This window comes from Amblyomma mixtum, chromosome 3 (assembly GCF_055824585.1).
Source record: "Amblyomma mixtum isolate Tamu chromosome 3, ASM5582458v1, whole genome shotgun sequence".
Lineage (NCBI taxonomy): Eukaryota > Metazoa > Arthropoda > Arachnida > Ixodida > Ixodidae > Amblyomma > Amblyomma mixtum.
The window spans coordinates 395,563,018-395,585,725 of record NC_143014.1 but is presented as its reverse complement, the minus strand read 5'-3'; the positions used below and the strand labels follow the sequence as shown (position 1 = coordinate 395,585,725).

The 22,708-nt window shown below is 51.2% G+C and overlaps 1 protein-coding gene across 1 annotated transcript in view; it reads left to right on the top strand.

Annotated features, from left to right (window-relative positions):
- Positions 1-2,530: 2,530 nt before the first annotated feature.
- Positions 2,531-22,708, top strand: part of LOC149357260 (uncharacterized) — a 56,213-nt gene continuing 36,035 nt past the window's right edge. Inside the window, exons 1-2 of the mRNA XM_089576550.1 lie at positions 2,531-2,599; positions 4,250-4,412. Coding sequence (XP_089432676.1) covers positions 2,531-2,599; positions 4,250-4,412 — 232 coding nt within the window. The remainder of the gene's footprint in view (positions 2,600-4,249; positions 4,413-22,708) is intronic.

Sequence of the window (22,708 nt, the reverse complement as noted above, 5' to 3'; positions counted from 1 at the left end):
CTTCGATGAAAAAAAAATTTCAAAATACCAAGACGGGGTATTTGCGCAAAGAGAAAGTGCTAATCAGAAAACCGAAACCGAAACTGTGGTTCGACCAAACGATGACGTCACGACAGCCTATCCTATGGACGTCACGGACACTGTCACAACATATCGTGTCCGCGTTGATTGCATAAACTTGCGACTGTAAGTGAGAGCTTGAATCAATATTTGTCTGAAATGACGAAAAGCCAACTCGAAATTCTCGCCAGAAAACGCAAAGTTAATATCAACAGCCGTACGTTCAATGACGTCACGCACACAAGGTTGTCCGCGAAATCTCCCGGATTTATGCCACGAAACGAAAAATGTTAAATTCGTCCGCCCCGCTGCGAAATTGGGCACAAAGGACCAGAATACTGCGAAGAATGGTCCGTAAGTTTCAGTAAAATCAGAGAAGATAGAGAAAACGCTGTAGTTGCTCTTTAAATCAGCCTAGTGTAATACACTTACAAAACACGTCACATAGCGTTCGTATTGGGTACCTTCCTTGCTGTGCGCTATCGACCCTCATGGGTGGGCTAGTATATTCCCATGTGATATTCCAATGCAATCTACTCAAATATTCTAGATGATGACTCATGCATACCATATATGTCTGCCCATTCGAAAATTTTTAGTTTGAATACTAGCAATCAAGAAGAAAATAAAACTTGAAAAAGAAGGAAAGAACCTAAATGCTATCGCATTAAAGCAAAAATATCATATTACAGCCCCACAGGGGAGTGAAACCAGCAAAAGTGAAAATAGAACAGCTTCGTTTCCCGATGACGTAAAACACTCGGCCATCGCCGCAGCCTCTCGCGCTGCGCATTGAAAACCACCTTCTTCATCTTTCATCGTTCTGTCATACTATTCCAAACGCATGGTTGCATTTCACAGCCACCGCGGCCGTATAATGGAGTGGCATCAGTCCAGAGATAGAAAGGCTCTCCAGTGCCACTATGGGAGCTTCATGTAGCCGCACACGAAGGTCAGAAGGCGGCCAGTGCGGCCGAAGTCGTCGGTAACTCTGCTAAAGACCGGGCGACCGCTACGGCGCCCCAGGGTGCGAAAGCAGCGAGGGTCGATGATCGCGTCAACCAGCTCGAAAAAGAGAAGTGGCTGAACGCTGCGGCACGTAATGCACATAAATCACCTGAAGCGGCAAGGAAAGCCGAGCGCGCAGTCCGGGTAGAAAAGCGGCTGATCACGGAGGCTTCTCAAGCCGCGAGAGCAGCCGGGCATACCACGCGCGAAACCCAGGTCGAAGAACGGAAGTGGCCGAAAGAGAGAACACGTTCAGCAGCCAACGGTCACGGCCGAAGCCGGTGCGTGGCTACCGCCATCTATGACTGGCCCTGAAAGCCGCGGCGGGCGCCTTCCTGAAGTGGATTTGATTCCTGCATCTACTATTTACCACAGAACAGTGCGCAGTTTTTTTTATTGCAGGTTTTAGACAAAATCAGCCGCAGAGCACAACTACCATACTTTAACTTGGAACATGGCAACAGCTGCCCTTACGCGAGAAACATACTCATCAAAGTGTTCGCAGCCATCCCATATGCTTGCTGCGTCTGGGAACAATTCGCAAGAATATCACCCGATTGCATGCACCGTTCAAGTGGCCAACACAAATGCTGCGTTGAAAAACCACATTGTAGGATCCGATAGAGCGAGAAGTTACTCAGGTGTTAGAAAACTTCTTGCAATGGCTGCTATGCTGCTTACCTTGCGAATTAGAAAATATCCAGAAACTTTTCAAGGGACAAGAGTATGTCGTCAATGAGGGCAATGAAGCTTGCCCTGGATTTTCCGAACATCACGAACATATAGGCCGTTGCACTGACAAGGGCCTCACTCGAGTAACTGCGAAAGGAAAACAAAAGCACTTTCGCACTTAGCAATGGAGTCCCTCCGCATAGAGGCAACACGTCATCAAAAATTATCGGGACAACTGAAGGAATGATATTCATTTCTAATTCTATTCCACTTCTATTCTAAATCTATTTAGATTTTTATAGTTGAGGCTATTTTAAGTGCCAATACTGACCTATTGGTTAGCATTTGATATTTTTCATTGATGACGTCACACCGTTTAGAAAAATGGAGTGTTTAGTAACACCGCCACTGTTTGGGCTGCGCCGGGATTCCGTGTCGATGAGCCATCCGAAGCTTTCACAAAAATAAACCGAACGTGGGACTATGTACACGAGATGTGCATACGCGTCCTTTCTTTCATAGTGTCAACTCGAAAATTTACTGCAACGAACGGAAATTTCGCGCACTCTTGACGCGTGTTCGTGCAACTTGACCAACAACACGCTTCGAACATCGTTGTGAAGATATCTGCGCTCATTCTCAGCGGTCGATAGGTCCGATTGCAACAGGCGTTTTTTGACGCAGCAGAGTCTGTTGGCCTCTGCGCTGAAAGCGACGGTGCTATTATTGTCATTTAGTAAACCTCTCATTGCCCATTGAGTTCAGTTGTTGCACACTCTCGCAGACTTCTATGACAAAAGGCAGCGATTTGGTAAGCGCCGAACTTGCCACCAAAGTAGATGACCTGCAGCCCAGCAGAGTGGGAAGGGAATCACTGAAATAACATGGGCTAAAACTAATGTCGTTCGTCCCTACGTTGGTCTCTGAAGCCGGGGGCTAAACATCTAGTCTTTGATATTTGCACAGGGCACGCATCGGCCCGCAATTTGATGACACAAACGACGCCTCTGGGATGTAATGATGATCATTAGTCCCGAAACGACAGAATCGGCTAGGAACTGCTGGTGTGCGAACTGATATTTTCGAAACCGGATCGAATACGTATAGTCCAGCTTCTGTAGCCATCCGAATACGAATAGTGCAGTTAAAAACAAATTGAATACGAATTGAATATAGTCAGAAATCGATGTAATCAAACCCTATTTCACGAAGCTCCCGATCTGAAGAACAAATTTTGATTCCCCGGCAAGCGCTAATAGGGTTCAATGTTCTCAGTAACCCTAAATAACGAAACAACGACCACTAAACCCGACGTGTTCCGGAATAACTCAGTAAAAAAAGTTCGATTTCTCACTTATTTTGCAACGATGTTTCGCACCTTATTGGCAGCACGCCAGCAGTAACATCTAGGCGGCCAAGACACGGCCCTGGTTTTGTTTTGACGGGGCAGCAACCCGCGCCGCTGCACAGAACAACGGACTCGGCAGTCGGCGGCGCTTCCCACGTTGGCTTCGAATCCATTTTACCATATGGCGCTTTGACGCTCAAGCGATTCGGGCCGCTTTCGTGGACTTTTCACACGGGCAGGCGCGGGTTGTCGGCAAATACGATGGCGCGGTATAGCTTTTGGGTGCCGCTAGGTTGCCATTTCAGATTTCGAAGGGCGGAAAAATATCTTACTTGACTTTACGAATTTTCCGATCTAACGGAACATTTCCTGGATGCGCTTCACTTCGTTAAGTCTGGTTTCAACTCTATTCGCATAATATTTCACTACCTATGCGATTATTCGTGCAAAACGAATATTCGTGTGAAAGAGCGGAGCACTGTAGCTGCGGCGATATGGCTCGTGGAGTAAACGCTGTAGCCATCGAAAGACACAGCAGTGATCTCCGCTAGAGAGCACGCAAAACACAGTCTGCGACTGTGTGACTTCCATGTGATGCTCATAGAAAAAAGTCATGAAGGCCGCCACACGAATGGAGCTCGTCGCGGCGCTTAACGCGTAGACAATCGAGACAGCATGCTGTGCGTCACCGCAGTGGGCCTTGCTTTCGAAACAGCCGTCGAAGAAAGCTACGGCGTATCCTACTCGAACTTCGAGCCTGTTATACCTGAAAACTATTCGGAAGCCTCTGATTTAATTCATGTTGTTTCGAATAGTTTTTAACGTTCACTATTTTGTTCGTTCAGCGAATCGGTAGGAGAATCTTCGATTGGCTATTCGAAAGTTTCGAATATTAGTCGCACACCCCTACTAAGGACGCAGGTGGAGACTGCAAGCCCGCTCAAGGCAACGTATCGCGTTCAGGACACACTGTCGCTGAAAAAAAAAACGGTGGCTTTAAAGTGTCAGTTGTTAGGGGCTCAAAATGCGGATCTCCGGCGCGGCGGTGTCGGCATCACGCATAGCTATGAGCGGAGGCCCGCACATGAGGTGGCAGCTGCATGCTCATGCCGTGTTCACTCGCGGCGGAGTCGCACTGAACATTGATTTTGCGGCCTGCAGAGGCGGCTGCTGGTGTGCCTGGGCTGCGTGTTCGTGCTCTTCGTTGTGCTCCTGACGGCGGCCATCGTGTTCGCCGTGGCGCCCGTTTCCCTGACGCAGCAGTCGCTGGTGGGCGCGCGTCGCTGTGGAGACATCCCGACCTGGGGCGACACCAGCCTCAAGGGTGAGCGAGGCCTTCGGGACACTGCGCGAGGGCGCCGCGCGCTTCGGACGTGCGACGCGAAGACGCGATAAGACGCAAACTTCCTTAAGGCTTTTTCTCGAACTGGCTCACGCTTCATCCGTAAAGAAATCTGGGCTAGTTGATATAGATCCACGATTAACAACAGCACAGCAAACAGACAGAAGGGAGTCTTTGACAAAACGGTGCTGACTTCTGATCGTGAGGCAGTATTAAGGAAATCTTCAAATTGGAAATGCAATTAAAAACGAAGTGATGAAGATAAATACTATCCGCATCTTGTGCCAAATTTTTTTTACTGTGCACCCCGATACGTTGGGGATATTCCTACCCAAAATAGACAAAGCTCCCTGTTGGGCTCGACGCGCCGTCTGCAGCGACGACAGTGGCGCCAGCGGGACTGGGCTACGTGAATAACGGCCGGTTTCAGCACGCTGAGTGTGTGTGTGTATTTGTGTACGCGTTTGCTTCCGGTGTCCCGTTCTGGGAATTGTTTTGGTCGCGCACACGTGCGCCCGCCGGTGGCTCCTTACCCTCTCCTTCGAGGTCGAGAAGCGGCCGTCGCCGCCTCCTTCTCGGCCGAGAGACACTGCTGGCTAGCCTTTGCGGCAGCCTTTGTCGGCGGCTGCGGCGGTGGGAAAGCGCGGCGGCGCAACCAGGGGACGGAGGCCCCTAAATCGGCTGTCGGCGGAAACGCGTCTGTTTGTATTCTCAAGTTCGCTCAAAACCGACAGCGGACCGACAACGAAAGGGAGTCCATCACGGTGCGAACGGCTCCGACTTGACAGCGAGAATGTGTATATCACCTTAGTTGCCGCCAAAGGACTCCTAATTCCACGGAACGATGGGTGAACAAAATACACAAATCGACCATCTGTGCCTGGGAGGACCGGCGAGAGTGTAAATGTCCCGCCTTTTTGTCACGGTGGCGAGAGGGTGATGTTCCGCCCTTTTGTGGGCGGGTTTCGTCAAGGAATGTGATTGGCGATGTTCGAACAACCAAGTTTCCCCCAGATAGGTACCTAGGGAATTGAAAATGTATAAAACGTGGCTTCAGTGTGCTTCTAGGGGGAGACTCCTGATAACCTGCTTTGTAAATAAAATCGTCTATCTTGTCTGGCAGTAACCGGCTGCATCTTATTCCGCACGTTGCTGGAGAGAAGAACTTCGGAGACCATCCCGAGGTACGAACCACAGTGCACATTGCACTAAACATATCTGGCGCAGTCGACAGGATCTCCGGCGATGGGCGAATGAGAGCAGCAGCGGTGGACAGCGGACGAGACTGGTGGCGTGGACGGCGGACCCGAGAATGTCACTGAGGAGCCAGCGGCCTGCCAAAGCGAGTCCCTCCTGACCTGTGGAAGAAGAGAGCACCTCGGAGCGACTCTTCAGAAGTCAGGCGAGTGCCTCTTGGTTTCCTGTCGGGCGCAGTTGATGACAATGCCATATAACTTGCGAGACAGGGAGGTTAACACCACAGATGCGGAGTCGGACGGGGTTGGAAGCTTGCAGGAGTTGGCGGTGACCAGTGACGCGGGGGGCAATCTGAGTAGCGCCATGGCGGAAACAGCGTCGGAGCAGCAGATGAAAATGCTGGAGCTTCGATTTAAAATTGCTGAAGCAGAAAAAGAAAAGCAACGCTTAATTCTGGAGAGCCAGAAGTTGCGAGCCCAAGAGCGGGCTGAGTCCCACGAAGAAGGTAACAGCGGAGCGCTAGCTGTGGATAGGTCAGAGGAGGATAGGCGCCTAAAATATGCATCCTTATTGAAAGGAGTACTAGCACCGATGCCGAGTCGGGAATTCCTAGTGCCCGGGTGGTTTGAGGATGTGGAGGCGACTCTTGATTCATATGACGTCCCGTCTGAGTGGCGGGCCGGGCTTGTCTTGCCACAGTTGAGTGAAAGAGCACGCGGATTGCTTTCTACATTGACAGCCGAAGAAAGAAAGGAATATAAAAAAATGAAGCAAAGTATTCTAGATGGATTGAGGTTGTCAGCAGCAGAATATAGAAGGATGTTTGAGGGGTCGGCAAAAGCAGCAGATGAGACATGGGGCCAATTCGCAATCCGGCTGGGAAACTATTTTGAATACTATACAAAAACCTCGAAGGCTACCACTTTTGCAGAATTAAAGCAGTTAATGGTCACAGACAGGTTGAAGGACTGCTTAGCAGCTGAGGCACGGGCTCATATTGTTGTCAATGAGAATCAGAGGTTCCTTTCTCCGGGCGAAGTGGCCAAGCTGGCGGAGAGTTTCGATGAAAGCGTGAGATGCAAACCAGGGTCAGCAGCTCATTTGGGAGGCTATCGAAAGAGGCCGAGTGGGGACCAGAAGGAGCGGGCAGGTGCAACACCTCATCAATGGGAGAATTCTACTTTAAGAGGAATGAAAGGACGGTGCTTTGAATGCAAGTCACCAAATCACTTCGCTAGAGATTGCCCTCTCAAAAGGACAGGGGATAAGGCAGGCAGACGAGGCCAAGAAAAACCAGGAGACCGCGCCGTGGTGGCTAAAGTGAATGCTCCTTTGGAAGAAATAGCTCCCGCGAATGAGGTTGGCATGCAGGAAACAGAGAGGGTAGGTAGGAATTGCCTCGAAACTGTAACATTGAAAAGTTCGGAACAAAGCATTAATGCGGTGATTGATTCCGGGACTGAAATGACTGTTATCAGGCGAGCTCTAGTGCCGAAGTATGAGGCAGCTGGTTCCACAATAAAGCTGAGGGGAGCTTTCGGCGATGAAGTGAGAGCTGAGCTTGCATATGTGCCTCTCAGAGCAACAGAAGGTGCACCGTTTGTCTCGTTCGACAGGGCACAACCAGCTTTGCTATGTGCGCTGACAGACAAACTGTTGGCCGGAATAGACGCGCTCATAACTCCCGCAGACTACAGACAACTCCTTGAAGAAAGGGCAGTTGTAAACGAAGTTGTTTCAGAGGCAGAGACCGAAGGCGGTGAAAAGGAGACGACAGAGCATAAAAATCAGCAGACGGGTGCGTCCTTGGCGGTTACGGGAACGGACGAAGAAGCCGAGAAAAAGAAGAGCGCGCGGCAAGTTTTCCGTGAGGCTCAGGAAAATGACTCGTCGCTGCAGGAGGCATGGAAGCAGGCTAGAGCTGGCACACATGGAATGATAATCCAGGATGAGTTACTCTATCACCAGGAGCACGTAGTGGGACGCATGTGCACACAGTTGGTGCTGCCATCGCATAAACGACAGGAAGCACTAGTGAGGGCACACGATTCGCCTTGGGCAGGCCATTTGGGAGAGCGAAAGACTTTGCAGCGCATAAAAATGTCCTTTTATTGGCCGACCATGGGCCGAGAGGTCAAGGAGCATTGTCAGTCCTGCCACCAGTGCCAAATCAGGGCCCCCGTGAAAACACAGGACCGCGTACCCATAACGGCATTGGCCAGGCCTAGTGCACCATTCCAGGTGATATACATGGATTGTATCGGTCCACTGGATCCACCATCAGCAAGGGGACATCGCTACGCACTGTGTGTAGTTGATTTGCATACTAGATGGCCTGAGGTAGTTTGTTTGAGGTCCTTAACAGCTAAGGCTACCTGTGACGCGCTCACTCAGATATTTTCCAGAATGGGAGTGCCAGAGACCATATGTTCTGATCAGGGCACAAATTTTACATCAAACTTAACGCAAATTATGCTGCAGAAAATGGGAGCGACTCCCAGATTTTCCACTCCCGATCATCCACAAAGTAATGGACTGGTAGAGCGGTGGAACGGCACTTTTAAAAGGATGCTGTTTCACATTGTAAGTGAGCATGGACGCGAGTGGGATCGAATGGTGCCATTCCTGCTTTGGGCTTATAGAGAGGTGCCACATGCCATCACGGGTAAATCACCGTTCGAGCTTATGTATGGTAGGATGCCTGTCGGACCTCTGGCTATATTGCAAAAGACGTGGTCAGGAGACTGGGTTGTTCCCGACTCATTGGCAGTGCCAGCAGCAGACTATCTCGAGAAATTGAGAAATGATCTCGAGGAAGCCAGTAGGGAAGCGGCAAAAAGTAGCGAGCTCACGCAGCAAGCTTATGTGGGGAGGTACAACTTGAGGACCACCGACAAACAATTTTCTCCAGGTGACCAGGTTCTTTGGCTGGAGAAAGAAGGCGATGGGAAGTTAATGGCACACTGGAAAGGTCCAGTAACAGTTGTGGAAAAGGTGCGGCCATATAGCTATACGATTGAGCTAAGTGATGGCACGCGCCGATCAGTGCATGCAAATAAGCTTAGGCCATACAACGCGAGGGTCAACACTGTAGGCATAGTATTTGAAGGCGACACGGAGTTTGGAGAACTTCCCGCGTGGTCAGATACAACGACAGCAGTTGAGCAGCTGGAACGGGTAACTCTCAGCCATTTAGATCTGCTGCAGCAAAGGCAGGTAAAGGAACTAATCGGGAAGCACTGTGAGGTGTTCAGTGATAAACCTGGCCGCTGCAACTGGGGAGTGCACAAAATCAAGCTAAAAGATGGGGCGCAGCTGAAGCGTGCGTACCCTTACAAGGTGCCCATGGCACTAAGAAAGGAAGTTGACCGACAGGTGGCAGAGCTAAAGTCGTGGGGTTTGATATATCCGATAGAAAGCTCCCATGCACATCCCGTGGTGTGCGTTGCTAAGAAAGATGGCAGTGTCAGGTTATGCTGTGACTATCGCAAGCTGAATGAAGCAACAGAGCCTGATGCGTTTCCTATGAACCTGCCAGGTGACCTAATTTACGAGGTAGCGCAGGCAAAGTACATAACCCTGCTCGATATGCTAAGAGGATATTGGCAGATTCCGTTGGACGAAAAAGCCCAGGAGTACACAGCATTTGTCACCTCATCTGGACAGTACGCTTGGAAGGTTATGCCGTTTGGACTGAGAAATTCGGCAAGCACCTACCAAAGAATAATCAATCAGATCCTTGTACCACATCGTGAATATGCGTGCGCATATATAGATGACATGTGCGTCTTCTCGCAGACATGGGAAGAGCACCTCGAACACCTCGGAAGGGTACTGGCTTCGCTAGCGGCCGCAGGGCTCACAGTTAATGTCGCTAAGTGCCATTTCGCGCACAAGGAAGTGCGGTTTCTGGGTCATATCGTGGGGTCAGGAAAACACGGCGCAGATCCAGAAAAGCTTAGAGCCATTCAAGAAATTCCTGTACCACAAACAAAAAGACAGCTGCGTAGCTTTTTGGGGCTAGCAAATTATTACCGGGATTACGTTCCGGAGTATTCAAAGGTGGTGCTACCACTGACGAACCTGACTGGAAAGCGCGTGCCTCAGAAGATACCGTGGAAGGAGGATGCCGAGGGTGCTTTTATAAAGGTAAAGGAGTGTTTGACAAAGGCCGCAGCGTTGAGCGCACCCGATCTGAACAAAGAGTTCATTCTGGCCACTGATGCTTCAGATTATGCCGTCGGAGCATGTCTAGCACAGTTGGATGAGGAAGGAAAAGAGCAACCCATTTCATTCCTGAGCAAGAAATTAAGCCCGGCCCAGTCACGATGGGCTACAATCGAGAAAGAGGCCTACGCCATCATTTGGGCGCTGGGAAAGCTTGACACGTGGCTGTTCGGTGCACGAATCAGGGTAATTACCGACCACAATCCCTTGAAATTTCTTACTCTGACCACGCCACTAAGCGCGAAGCTGACAAGGTGGGCGCTGGCTCTCCAGAAGTATAACATTGTAGTGGAGTACAAAAAGGGGTCTCTAAACGCAAATGCCGACGCTATGTCGCGTATGGTCGCCAATGACGAAAGCGAGTAAGATACCGTCGTCCGTTTTCGCGGCCTCGGTTTGCGAGAGGTATGGCATTGTTGGGTGCTGCGTTGGCGGGGGACCGAGGGGTACTTGTTGACAGAGGAAGTGGGAGCAATGCGTCGAGCTCCTGTGATTGTTGTGTGCAGCAAGTTCGAAGACTGTGCCGCACAGTTTTGTGGGGAGGTGTTGGGCTCGACGCGCCGTCTGCAGCGACGACAGTGGCGCCAGCGGGACTGGGCTACGTGAATAACGGCCGGTTTCAGCACGCTGAGTGTGTGTGTGTATTTGTGTACGCGTTTGCTTCCGGTGTCCCGTTCTGGGAATTGTTTTGGTCGCGCACACGTGCGCCCGCCGGTGGCTCCTTACCCTCTCCTTCGAGGTCGAGAAGCGGCCGTCGCCGCCTCCTTCTCGGCCGAGAGACACTGCTGGCTAGCCTTTGCGGCAGCCTTTGTCGGCGGCTGCGGCGGTGGGAAAGCGCGGCGGCGCAACCAGGGGACGGAGGCCCCTAAATCGGCTGTCGGCGGAAACGCGTCTGTTTGTATTCTCAAGTTCGCTCAAAACCGACAGCGGACCGACAACGAAAGGGAGTCCATCACGGTGCGAACGGCTCCGACTTGACAGCGAGAATGTGTATATCACCTTAGTTGCCGCCAAAGGACTCCTAATTCCACGGAACGATGGGTGAACAAAATACACAAATCGACCATCTGTGCCTGGGAGGACCGGCGAGAGTGTAAATGTCCCGCCTTTTTGTCACGGTGGCGAGAGGGTGATGTTCCGCCCTTTTGTGGGCGGGTTTCGTCAAGGAATGTGATTGGCGATGTTCGAACAACCAAGTTTCCCCCAGATAGGTACCTAGGGAATTGAAAATGTATAAAACGTGGCTTCAGTGTGCTTCTAGGGGGAGACTCCTGATAACCTGCTTTGTAAATAAAATCGTCTATCTTGTCTGGCAGTAACCGGCTGCATCTTATTCCGCACGTTGCTGGAGAGAAGAACTTCGGAGACCATCCCGAGGTACGAACCACAGTGCACATTGCACTAAACATATCTGGCGCAGTCGACAGGATCTCCGGCGATGGGCGAATGAGAGCAGCAGCGGTGGACAGCGGACGAGACTGGTGGCGTGGACGGCGGACCCGAGAACGTCACTGAGGAGCCAGCGGCCTGCCAAAGCGAGTCCCTCCTGACCTGTGGAAGAAGAGAGCACCTCGGAGCGACTCTTCAGAAGTCAGGCGAGTGCCTCTTGGTTTCCTGTCGGGCGCAGTTGATGACAATGCCATATAACTTGCGAGACAGGGAGGTTAACACCACAGATGCGGAGTCGGACGGGGTTGGAAGCTTGCAGGAGTTGGCGGTGACCAGTGACGCGGGGGGCAATCTGAGTAGCGCCATGGCGGAAACAGCGTCGGAGCAGCAGATGAAAATGCTGGAGCTTCGATTTAAAATTGCTGAAGCAGAAAAAGAAAAGCAACGCTTAATTCTGGAGAGCCAGAAGTTGCGAGCCCAAGAGCGGGCTGAGTCCCACGAAGAAGGTAACAGCGGAGCGCTAGCTGTGGATAGGTCAGAGGAGGATAGGCGCCTAAAATATGCATCCTTATTGAAAGGAGTACTAGCACCGATGCCGAGTCGGGAATTCCTAGTGCCCGGGTGGTTTGAGGATGTGGAGGCGACTCTTGATTCATATGACGTCCCGTCTGAGTGGCGGGCCGGGCTTGTCTTGCCACAGTTGAGTGAAAGAGCACGCGGATTGCTTTCTACATTGACAGCCGAAGAAAGAAAGGAATATAAAAAAATGAAGCAAAGTATTCTAGATGGATTGAGGTTGTCAGCAGCAGAATATAGAAGGATGTTTGAGGGGTCGGCAAAAGCAGCAGATGAGACATGGGGCCAATTCGCAATCCGGCTGGGAAACTATTTTGAATACTATACAAAAACCTCGAAGGCTACCACTTTTGCAGAATTAAAGCAGTTAATGGTCACAGACAGGTTGAAGGACTGCTTAGCAGCTGAGGCACGGGCTCATATTGTTGTCAATGAGAATCAGAGGTTCCTTTCTCCGGGCGAAGTGGCCAAGCTGGCGGAGAGTTTCGATGAAAGCGTGAGATGCAAACCAGGGTCAGCAGCTCATTTGGGAGGCTATCGAAAGAGGCCGAGTGGGGACCAGAAGGAGCGGGCAGGTGCAACACCTCATCAATGGGAGAATTCTACTTTAAGAGGAATGAAAGGACGGTGCTTTGAATGCAAGTCACCAAATCACTTCGCTAGAGATTGCCCTCTCAAAAGGACAGGGGATAAGGCAGGCAGACGAGGCCAAGAAAAACCAGGAGACCGCGCCGTGGTGGCTAAAGTGAATGCTCCTTTGGAAGAAATAGCTCCCGCGAATGAGGTTGGCATGCAGGAAACAGAGAGGGTAGGTAGGAATTGCCTCGAAACTGTAACATTGAAAAGTTCGGAACAAAGCATTAATGCGGTGATTGATTCCGGGACTGAAATGACTGTTATCAGGCGAGCTCTAGTGCCGAAGTATGAGGCAGCTGGTTCCACAATAAAGCTGAGGGGAGCTTTCGGCGATGAAGTGAGAGCTGAGCTTGCATATGTGCCTCTCAGAGCAACAGAAGGTGCACCGTTTGTCTCGTTCGACAGGGCACAACCAGCTTTGCTATGTGCGCTGACAGACAAACTGTTGGCCGGAATAGACGCGCTCATAACTCCCGCAGACTACAGACAACTCCTTGAAGAAAGGGCAGTTGTAAACGAAGTTGTTTCAGAGGCAGAGACCGAAGGCGGTGAAAAGGAGACGACAGAGCATAAAAATCAGCAGACGGGTGCGTCCTTGGCGGTTACGGGAACGGACGAAGAAGCCGAGAAAAAGAAGAGCGCGCGGCAAGTTTTCCGTGAGGCTCAGGAAAATGACTCGTCGCTGCAGGAGGCATGGAAGCAGGCTAGAGCTGGCACACATGGAATGATAATCCAGGATGAGTTACTCTATCACCAGGAGCACGTAGTGGGACGCATGTGCACACAGTTGGTGCTGCCATCGCATAAACGACAGGAAGCACTAGTGAGGGCACACGATTCGCCTTGGGCAGGCCATTTGGGAGAGCGAAAGACTTTGCAGCGCATAAAAATGTCCTTTTATTGGCCGACCATGGGCCGAGAGGTCAAGGAGCATTGTCAGTCCTGCCACCAGTGCCAAATCAGGGCCCCCGTGAAAACACAGGACCGCGTACCCATAACGGCATTGGCCAGGCCTAGTGCACCATTCCAGGTGATATACATGGATTGTATCGGTCCACTGGATCCACCATCAGCAAGGGGACATCGCTACGCACTGTGTGTAGTTGATTTGCATACTAGATGGCCTGAGGTAGTTTGTTTGAGGTCCTTAACAGCTAAGGCTACCTGTGACGCGCTCACTCAGATATTTTCCAGAATGGGAGTGCCAGAGACCATATGTTCTGATCAGGGCACAAATTTTACATCAAACTTAACGCAAATTATGCTGCAGAAAATGGGAGCGACTCCCAGATTTTCCACTCCCGATCATCCACAAAGTAATGGACTGGTAGAGCGGTGGAACGGCACTTTTAAAAGGATGCTGTTTCACATTGTAAGTGAGCATGGACGCGAGTGGGATCGAATGGTGCCATTCCTGCTTTGGGCTTATAGAGAGGTGCCACATGCCATCACGGGTAAATCACCGTTCGAGCTTATGTATGGTAGGATGCCTGTCGGACCTCTGGCTATATTGCAAAAGACGTGGTCAGGAGACTGGGTTGTTCCCGACTCATTGGCAGTGCCAGCAGCAGACTATCTCGAGAAATTGAGAAATGATCTCGAGGAAGCCAGTAGGGAAGCGGCAAAAAGTAGCGAGCTCACGCAGCAAGCTTATGTGGGGAGGTACAACTTGAGGACCACCGACAAACAATTTTCTCCAGGTGACCAGGTTCTTTGGCTGGAGAAAGAAGGCGATGGGAAGTTAATGGCACACTGGAAAGGTCCAGTAACAGTTGTGGAAAAGGTGCGGCCATATAGCTATACGATTGAGCTAAGTGATGGCACGCGCCGATCAGTGCATGCAAATAAGCTTAGGCCATACAACGCGAGGGTCAACACTGTAGGCATAGTATTTGAAGGCGACACGGAGTTTGGAGAACTTCCCGCGTGGTCAGATACAACGACAGCAGTTGAGCAGCTGGAACGGGTAACTCTCAGCCATTTAGATCTGCTGCAGCAAAGGCAGGTAAAGGAACTAATCGGGAAGCACTGTGAGGTGTTCAGTGATAAACCTGGCCGCTGCAACTGGGGAGTGCACAAAATCAAGCTAAAAGATGGGGCGCAGCTGAAGCGTGCGTACCCTTACAAGGTGCCCATGGCACTAAGAAAGGAAGTTGACCGACAGGTGGCAGAGCTAAAGTCGTGGGGTTTGATATATCCGATAGAAAGCTCCCATGCACATCCCGTGGTGTGCGTTGCTAAGAAAGATGGCAGTGTCAGGTTATGCTGTGACTATCGCAAGCTGAATGAAGCAACAGAGCCTGATGCGTTTCCTATGAACCTGCCAGGTGACCTAATTTACGAGGTAGCGCAGGCAAAGTACATAACCCTGCTCGATATGCTAAGAGGATATTGGCAGATTCCGTTGGACGAAAAAGCCCAGGAGTACACAGCATTTGTCACCTCATCTGGACAGTACGCTTGGAAGGTTATGCCGTTTGGACTGAGAAATTCGGCAAGCACCTACCAAAGAATAATCAATCAGATCCTTGTACCACATCGTGAATATGCGTGCGCATATATAGATGACATGTGCGTCTTCTCGCAGACATGGGAAGAGCACCTCGAACACCTCGGAAGGGTACTGGCTTCGCTAGCGGCCGCAGGGCTCACAGTTAATGTCGCTAAGTGCCATTTCGCGCACAAGGAAGTGCGGTTTCTGGGTCATATCTTGGGGCCAGGAAAACACGGCGCAGATCCAGAAAAGCTTAGAGCCATTCAAGAAATTCCTGTACCACAAACAAAAAGACAGCTGCGTAGCTTTTTGGGGCTAGCAAATTATTACCGGGATTACGTTCCGGAGTATTCAAAGGTGGTGCTACCACTGACGAACCTGACTGGAAAGCGCGTGCCTCAGAAGATACCGTGGAAGGAGGATGCCGAGGGTGCTTTTATAAAGGTAAAGGAGTGTTTGACAAAGGCCGCAGCGTTGAGCGCACCCGATCTGAACAAAGAGTTCATTCTGGCCACTGATGCTTCAGATTATGCCGTCGGAGCATGTCTAGCACAGTTGGATGAGGAAGGAAAAGAGCAACCCATTTCATTCCTGAGCAAGAAATTAAGCCCGGCCCAGTCACGATGGGCTACAATCGAGAAAGAGGCCTACGCCATCATTTGGGCGCTGGGAAAGCTTGACACGTGGCTGTTCGGGGCACGAATCAGGGTAATTACCGACCACAATCCCTTGAAATTTCTTACTCTGACCACGCCACTAAGCGCGAAGCTGACAAGGTGGGCGCTGGCTCTCCAGAAGTATAACATTGTAGTGGAGTACAAAAAGGGGTCTCTAAACGCAAATGCCGACGCTATGTCGCGTATGGTCGCCAATGACGAAAGCGAGTAAGATACCGTCGTCCGTTTTCGCGGCCTCGGTTTGCGAGAGGTATGGCATTGTTGGGTGCTGCGTTGGCGGGGGACCGAGGGGTACTTGTTGACAGAGGAAGTGGGAGCAATGCGTCGAGCTCCTGTGATTGTTGTGTGCAGCAAGTTCGAAGACTGTGCCGCACAGTTTTGTGGGGAGGTGTTGGGCTCGACGCGCCGTCTGCAGCGACGACAGTGGCGCCAGCGGGACTGGGCTACGTGAATAACGGCCGGTTTCAGCACGCTGAGTGTGTGTGTGTATTTGTGTACGCGTTTGCTTCCGGTGTCCCGTTCTGGGAATTGTTTTGGTCGCGCACACGTGCGCCCGCCGGTGGCTCCTTACCCTCTCTTTCGAGGTCGAGAAGCGGCCGTCGCCGCCTCCTTCTCGGCCGAGAGACACTGCTGGCTAGCCTTTGCGGCAGCCTTTGTCGGCGGCTGCGGCGGTGGGAAAGCGCGGCGGCGCAACCAGGGGACGGAGGCCCCTAAATCGGCTGTCGGCGGAAACGCGTCTGTTTGTATTCTCAAGTTCGCTCAAAACCGACAGCGGACCGACAACGAAAGGGAGTCCATCACGGTGCGAACGGCTCCGACTTGACAGCGAGAATGTGTATATCACCTTAGTTGCCGCCAAAGGACTCCTAATTCCACGGAACGATGGGTGAACAAAATACACAAATCGACCATCTGTGCCTGGGAGGACCGGCGAGAGTGTAAATGTCCCGCCTTTTTGTCACGGTGGCGAGAGGGTGATGTTCCGCCCTTTTGTGGGCGGGTTTCGTCAAGGAATGTGATTGGCGATGTTCGAACAACCAAGTTTCCCCCAGATAGGTACCTAGGGAATTGAAAATGTATAAAACGTGGCTTCAGTGTGCTTCTAGGGGGAGACTCCTGATAACCTGCTTTGTAAATAAAATCGTCTATCTTGTCTGGCAGTAACCGGCTGCATCTTATTCCGCACGTTGCTGGAGAGAAGAACTTCGGAGACCATCCCGAGGTACGAACCACAGTGCACATTGCACTAAACATATCTGGCGCAGTCGACAGGATCTCCGGCGATGGGCGAATGAGAGCAGCAGCGGTGGACAGCGGACGAGACTGGTGGCGTGGACGGCGGACCCGAGAACGTCACTGAGGAGCCAGCGGCCTGCCAAAGCGAGTCCCTCCTGACCTGTGGAAGAAGAGAGCACCTCGGAGCGACTCTTCAGAAGTCAGGCGAGTGCCTCTTGGTTTCCTGTCGGGCGCAGTTGATGACAATGCCATATAACTTGCGAGACAGGGAGGTTAACACCACAGATGCGGAGTCGGACGGGGTTGGAAGCTTGCAGGAGTTGGCGGTGACCAGTGACGCGGGGGGCAATCTGAGTAGCGCCATGGCGGAAACAGCGTCGGAGCAGCAGATGAAAATGCTGGAGCTTCGATTTAAAATTGCTGAAGCAGAAAAAGAAAAGCAACGCTTAATTCTGGAGAGCCAGAAGTTGCGAGCCCAAGAGCGGGCTGAGTCCCACGAAGAAGGTAACAGCGGAGCGCTAGCTGTGGATAGGTCAGAGGAGGATAGGCGCCTAAAATATGCATCCTTATTGAAAGGAGTACTAGCACCGATGCCGAGTCGGGAATTCCTAGTGCCCGGGTGGTTTGAGGATGTGGAGGCGACTCTTGATTCATATGACGTCCCGTCTGAGTGGCGGGCCGGGCTTGTCTTGCCACAGTTGAGTGAAAGAGCACGCGGATTGCTTTCTACATTGACAGCCGAAGAAAGAAAGGAATATAAAAAAATGAAGCAAAGTATTCTAGATGGATTGAGGTTGTCAGCAGCAGAATATAGAAGGATGTTTGAGGGGTCGGCAAAAGCAGCAGATGAGACATGGGGCCAATTCGCAATCCGGCTGGGAAACTATTTTGAATACTATACAAAAACCTCGAAGGCTACCACTTTTGCAGAATTAAAGCAGTTAATGGTCACAGACAGGTTGAAGGACTGCTTAGCAGCTGAGGCACGGGCTCATATTGTTGTCAATGAGAATCAGAGGTTCCTTTCTCCGGGCGAAGTGGCCAAGCTGGCGGAGAGTTTCGATGAAAGCGTGAGATGCAAACCAGGGTCAGCAGCTCATTTGGGAGGCTATCGAAAGAGGCCGAGTGGGGACCAGAAGGAGCGGGCAGGTGCAACACCTCATCAATGGGAGAATTCTACTTTAAGAGGAATGAAAGGACGGTGCTTTGAATGCAAGTCACCAAATCACTTCGCTAGAGATTGCCCTCTCAAAAGGACAGGGGATAAGGCAGGCAGACGAGGCCAAGAAAAACCAGGAGACCGCGCCGTGGTGGCTAAAGTGAATGCTCCTTTGGAAGAAATAGCTCCCGCGAATGAGGTTGGCATGCAGGAAACAGAGAGGGTAGGTAGGAATTGCCTCGAAACTGTAACATTGAAAAGTTCGGAACAAAGCATTAATGCGGTGATTGATTCCGGGACTGAAATGACTGTTATCAGGCGAGCTCTAGTGCCGAAGTATGAGGCAGCTGGTTCCATAATAAAGCTGAGGGGAGCTTTCGGCGATGAAGTGAGAGCTGAGCTTGCATATGTGCCTCTCAGAGCAACAGAAGGTGCACCGTTTGTCTCGTTCGACAGGGCACAACCAGCTTTGCTATGTGCGCTGACAGACAAACTGTTGGCCGGAATAGACGCGCTCATAACTCCCGCAGACTACAGACAACTCCTTGAAGAAAGGGCAGTTGTAAACGAAGTTGTTTCAGAGGCAGAGACCGAAGGCGGTGAAAAGGAGACGACAGAGCATAAAAATCAGCAGACGGGTGCGTCCTTGGCGGTTACGGGAACGGACGAAGAAGCCGAGAAAAAGAAGAGCGCGCGGCAAGTTTTCCGTGAGGCTCAGGAAAATGACTCGTCGCTGCAGGAGGCATGGAAGCAGGCTAGAGCTGGCACACATGGAATGATAATCCAGGATGAGTTACTCTATCACCAGGAGCACGTAGTGGGACGCATGTGCACACAGTTGGTGCTGCCATCGCATAAACGACAGGAAGCACTAGTGAGGGCACACGATTCGCCTTGGGCAGGCCATTTGGGAGAGCGAAAGACTTTGCAGCGCATAAAAATGTCCTTTTATTGGCCGACCATGGGCCGAGAGGTCAAGGAGCATTGTCAGTCCTGCCACCAGTGCCAAATCAGGGCCCCCGTGAAAACACAGGACCGCGTACCCATAACGGCATTGGCCAGGCCTAGTGCACCATTCCAGGTGATATACATGGATTGTATCGGTCCACTGGATCCACCATCAGCAAGGGGACATCGCTACGCACTGTGTGTAGTTGATTTGCATACTAGATGGCCTGAGGTAGTTTGTTTGAGGTCCTTAACAGCTAAGGCTACCTGTGACGCGCTCACTCAGATATTTTCCAGAATGGGAGTGCCAGAGACCATATGTTCTGATCAGGGCACAAATTTTACATCAAACTTAACGCAAATTATGCTGCAGAAAATGGGAGCGACTCCCAGATTTTCCACTCCCGATCATCCACAAAGTAATGGACTGGTAGAGCGGTGGAACGGCACTTTTAAAAGGATGCTGTTTCACATTGTAAGTGAGCATGGACGCGAGTGGGATCGAATGGTGCCATTCCTGCTTTGGGCTTATAGAGAGGTGCCACATGCCATCACGGGTAAATCACCGTTCGAGCTTATGTATGGTAGGATGCCTGTCGGACCTCTGGCTATATTGCAAAAGACGTGGTCAGGAGACTGGGTTGTTCCCGACTCATTGGCAGTGCCAGCAGCAGACTATCTCGAGAAATTGAGAAATGATCTCGAGGAAGCCAGTAGGGAAGCGGCAAAAAGTAGCGAGCTCACGCAGCAAGCTTATGTGGGGAGGTACAACTTGAGGACCACCGACAAACAATTTTCTCCAGGTGACCAGGTTCTTTGGCTGGAGAAAGAAGGCGATGGGAAGTTAATGGCACACTGGAAAGGTCCAGTAACAGTTGTGGAAAAGGTGCGGCCATATAGCTATACGATTGAGCTAAGTGATGGCACGCGCCGATCAGTGCATGCAAATAAGCTTAGGCCATACAACGCGAGGGTCAACACTGTAGGCATAGTATTTGAAGGCGACACGGAGTTTGGAGAACTTCCCGCGTGGTCAGATACAACGACAGCAGTTGAGCAGCTGGAACGGGTAACTCTCAGCCATTTAGATCTGCTGCAGCAAAGGCAGGTAAAGGAACTAATCGGGAAGCACTGTGAGGTGTTCAGTGATAAACCTGGCCGCTGCAACTGGGGAGTGCACAAAATCAAGCTAAAAGATGGGGCGCAGCTGAAGCGTGCGTACCCTTACAAGGTGCCCATGGCACTAAGAAAGGAAGTTGACCGACAGGTGGCAGAGCTAAAGTCGTGGGGTTTGATATATCCGATAGAAAGCTCCCATGCACATCCCGTGGTGTGCGTTGCTAAGAAAGATGGCAGTGTCAGGTTATGCTGTGACTATCGCAAGCTGAATGAAGCAACAGAGCCTGATGCGTTTCCTATGAACCTGCCAGGTGACCTAATTTACGAGGTAGCGCAGGCAAAGTACATAACCCTGCTCGATATGCTAAGAGGATATTGGCAGATTCCGTTGGACGAAAAAGCCCAGGAGTACACAGCATTTGTCACCTCATCTGGACAGTACGCTTGGAAGGTTATGCCGTTTGGACTGAGAAATTCGGCAAGCACCTACCAAAGAATAATCAATCAGATCCTTGTACCACATCGTGAATATGCGTGCGCATATATAGATGACATGTGCGTCTTCTCGCAGACATGGGAAGAGCACCTCGAACACCTCGGAAGGGTACTGGCTTCGCTAGCGGCCGCAGGGCTCACAGTTAATGTCGCTAAGTGCCATTTCGCGCACAAGGAAGTGCGGTTTCTGGGTCATATCGTGGGGTCAGGAAAACACGGCGCAGATCCAGAAAAGCTTAGAGCCATTCAAGAAATTCCTGTACCACAAACAAAAAGACAGCTGCGTAGCTTTTTGGGGCTAGCAAATTATTACCGGGATTACGTTCCGGAGTATTCAAAGGTGGTGCTACCACTGACGAACCTGACTGGAAAGCGCGTGCCTCAGAAGATACCGTGGAAGGAGGATGCCGAGGGTGCTTTTATAAAGGTAAAGGAGTGTTTGACAAAGGCCGCAGCGTTGAGCGCACCCGATCTGAACAAAGAGTTCATTCTGGCCACTGATGCTTCAGATTATGCCGTCGGAGCATGTCTAGCACAGTTGGATGAGGAAGGAAAAGAGCAACCCATTTCATTCCTGAGCAAGAAATTAAGCCCGGCCCAGTCACGATGGGCTACAATCGAGAAAGAGGCCTACGCCATCATTTGGGCGCTGGGAAAGCTTGACACGTGGCTGTTCGGTGCACGAATCAGGGTAATTACCGACCACAATCCCTTGAAATTTCTTACTCTGACCACGCCACTAAGCGCGAAGCTGACAAGGTGGGCGCTGGCTCTCCAGAAGTATAACATTGTAGTGGAGTACAAAAAGGGGTCTCTAAACGCAAATGCCGACGCTATGTCGCGTATGGTCGCCAATGACGAAAGCGAGTAAGATACCGTCGTCCGTTTTCGCGGCCTCGGTTTGCGAGAGGTATGGCATTGTTGGGTGCTGCGTTGGCGGGGGACCGAGGGGTACTTGTTGACAGAGGAAGTGGGAGCAATGCGTCGAGCTCCTGTGATTGTTGTGTGCAGCAAGTTCGAAGACTGTGCCGCACAGTTTTGTGGGGAGGTGTTGGGCTCGACGCGCCGTCTGCAGCGACGACAGTGGCGCCAGCGGGACTGGGCTACGTGAATAACGGCCGGTTTCAGCACGCTGAGTGTGTGTGTGTATTTGTGTACGCGTTTGCTTCCGGTGTCCCGTTCTGGGAATTGTTTTGGTCGCGCACACGTGCGCCCGCCGGTGGCTCCTTACCCTCTCCTTCGAGGTCGAGAAGCGGCCGTCGCCGCCTCCTTCTCGGCCGAGAGACACTGCTGGCTAGCCTTTGCGGCAGCCTTTGTCGGCGGCTGCGGCGGTGGGAAAGCGCGGCGGCGCAACCAGGGGACGGAGGCCCCTAAATCGGCTGTCGGCGGAAACGCGTCTGTTTGTATTCTCAAGTTCGCTCAAAACCGACAGCGGACCGACAACGAAAGGGAGTCCATCACGGTGCGAACGGCTCCGACTTGACAGCGAGAATGTGTATATCACCTTAGTTGCCGCCAAAGGACTCCTAATTCCACGGAACGATGGGTGAACAAAATACACAAATCGACCATCTGTGCCTGGGAGGACCGGCGAGAGTGTAAATGTCCCGCCTTTTTGTCACGGTGGCGAGAGGGTGATGTTCCGCCCTTTTGTGGGCGGGTTTCGTCAAGGAATGTGATTGGCGATGTTCGAACAACCAAGTTTCCCCCAGATAGGTACCTAGGGAATTGAAAATGTATAAAACGTGGCTTCAGTGTGCTTCTAGGGGGAGACTCCTGATAACCTGCTTTGTAAATAAAATCGTCTATCTTGTCTGGCAGTAACCGGCTGCATCTTATTCCGCACGTTGCTGGAGAGAAGAACTTCGGAGACCATCCCGAGGTACGAACCACAGTGCACATTGCACTAAACATATCTCTCCCTCTATTAAAAAGGCCGTCGATCAAATGCAATTCAATGAATGCACATTATTATGAGACCGTGTGATACTAGATAATCATCTGTTCTGTATTCAAGCCGAACGAAAGTATCGTAAAGGAGATAGCTTCTTAAGAAAAGTTATCTGAAGGAGGTGACATCAATGAAACTACCGAATTCCTCCTCTGCAATACCAATCTTGTGCAT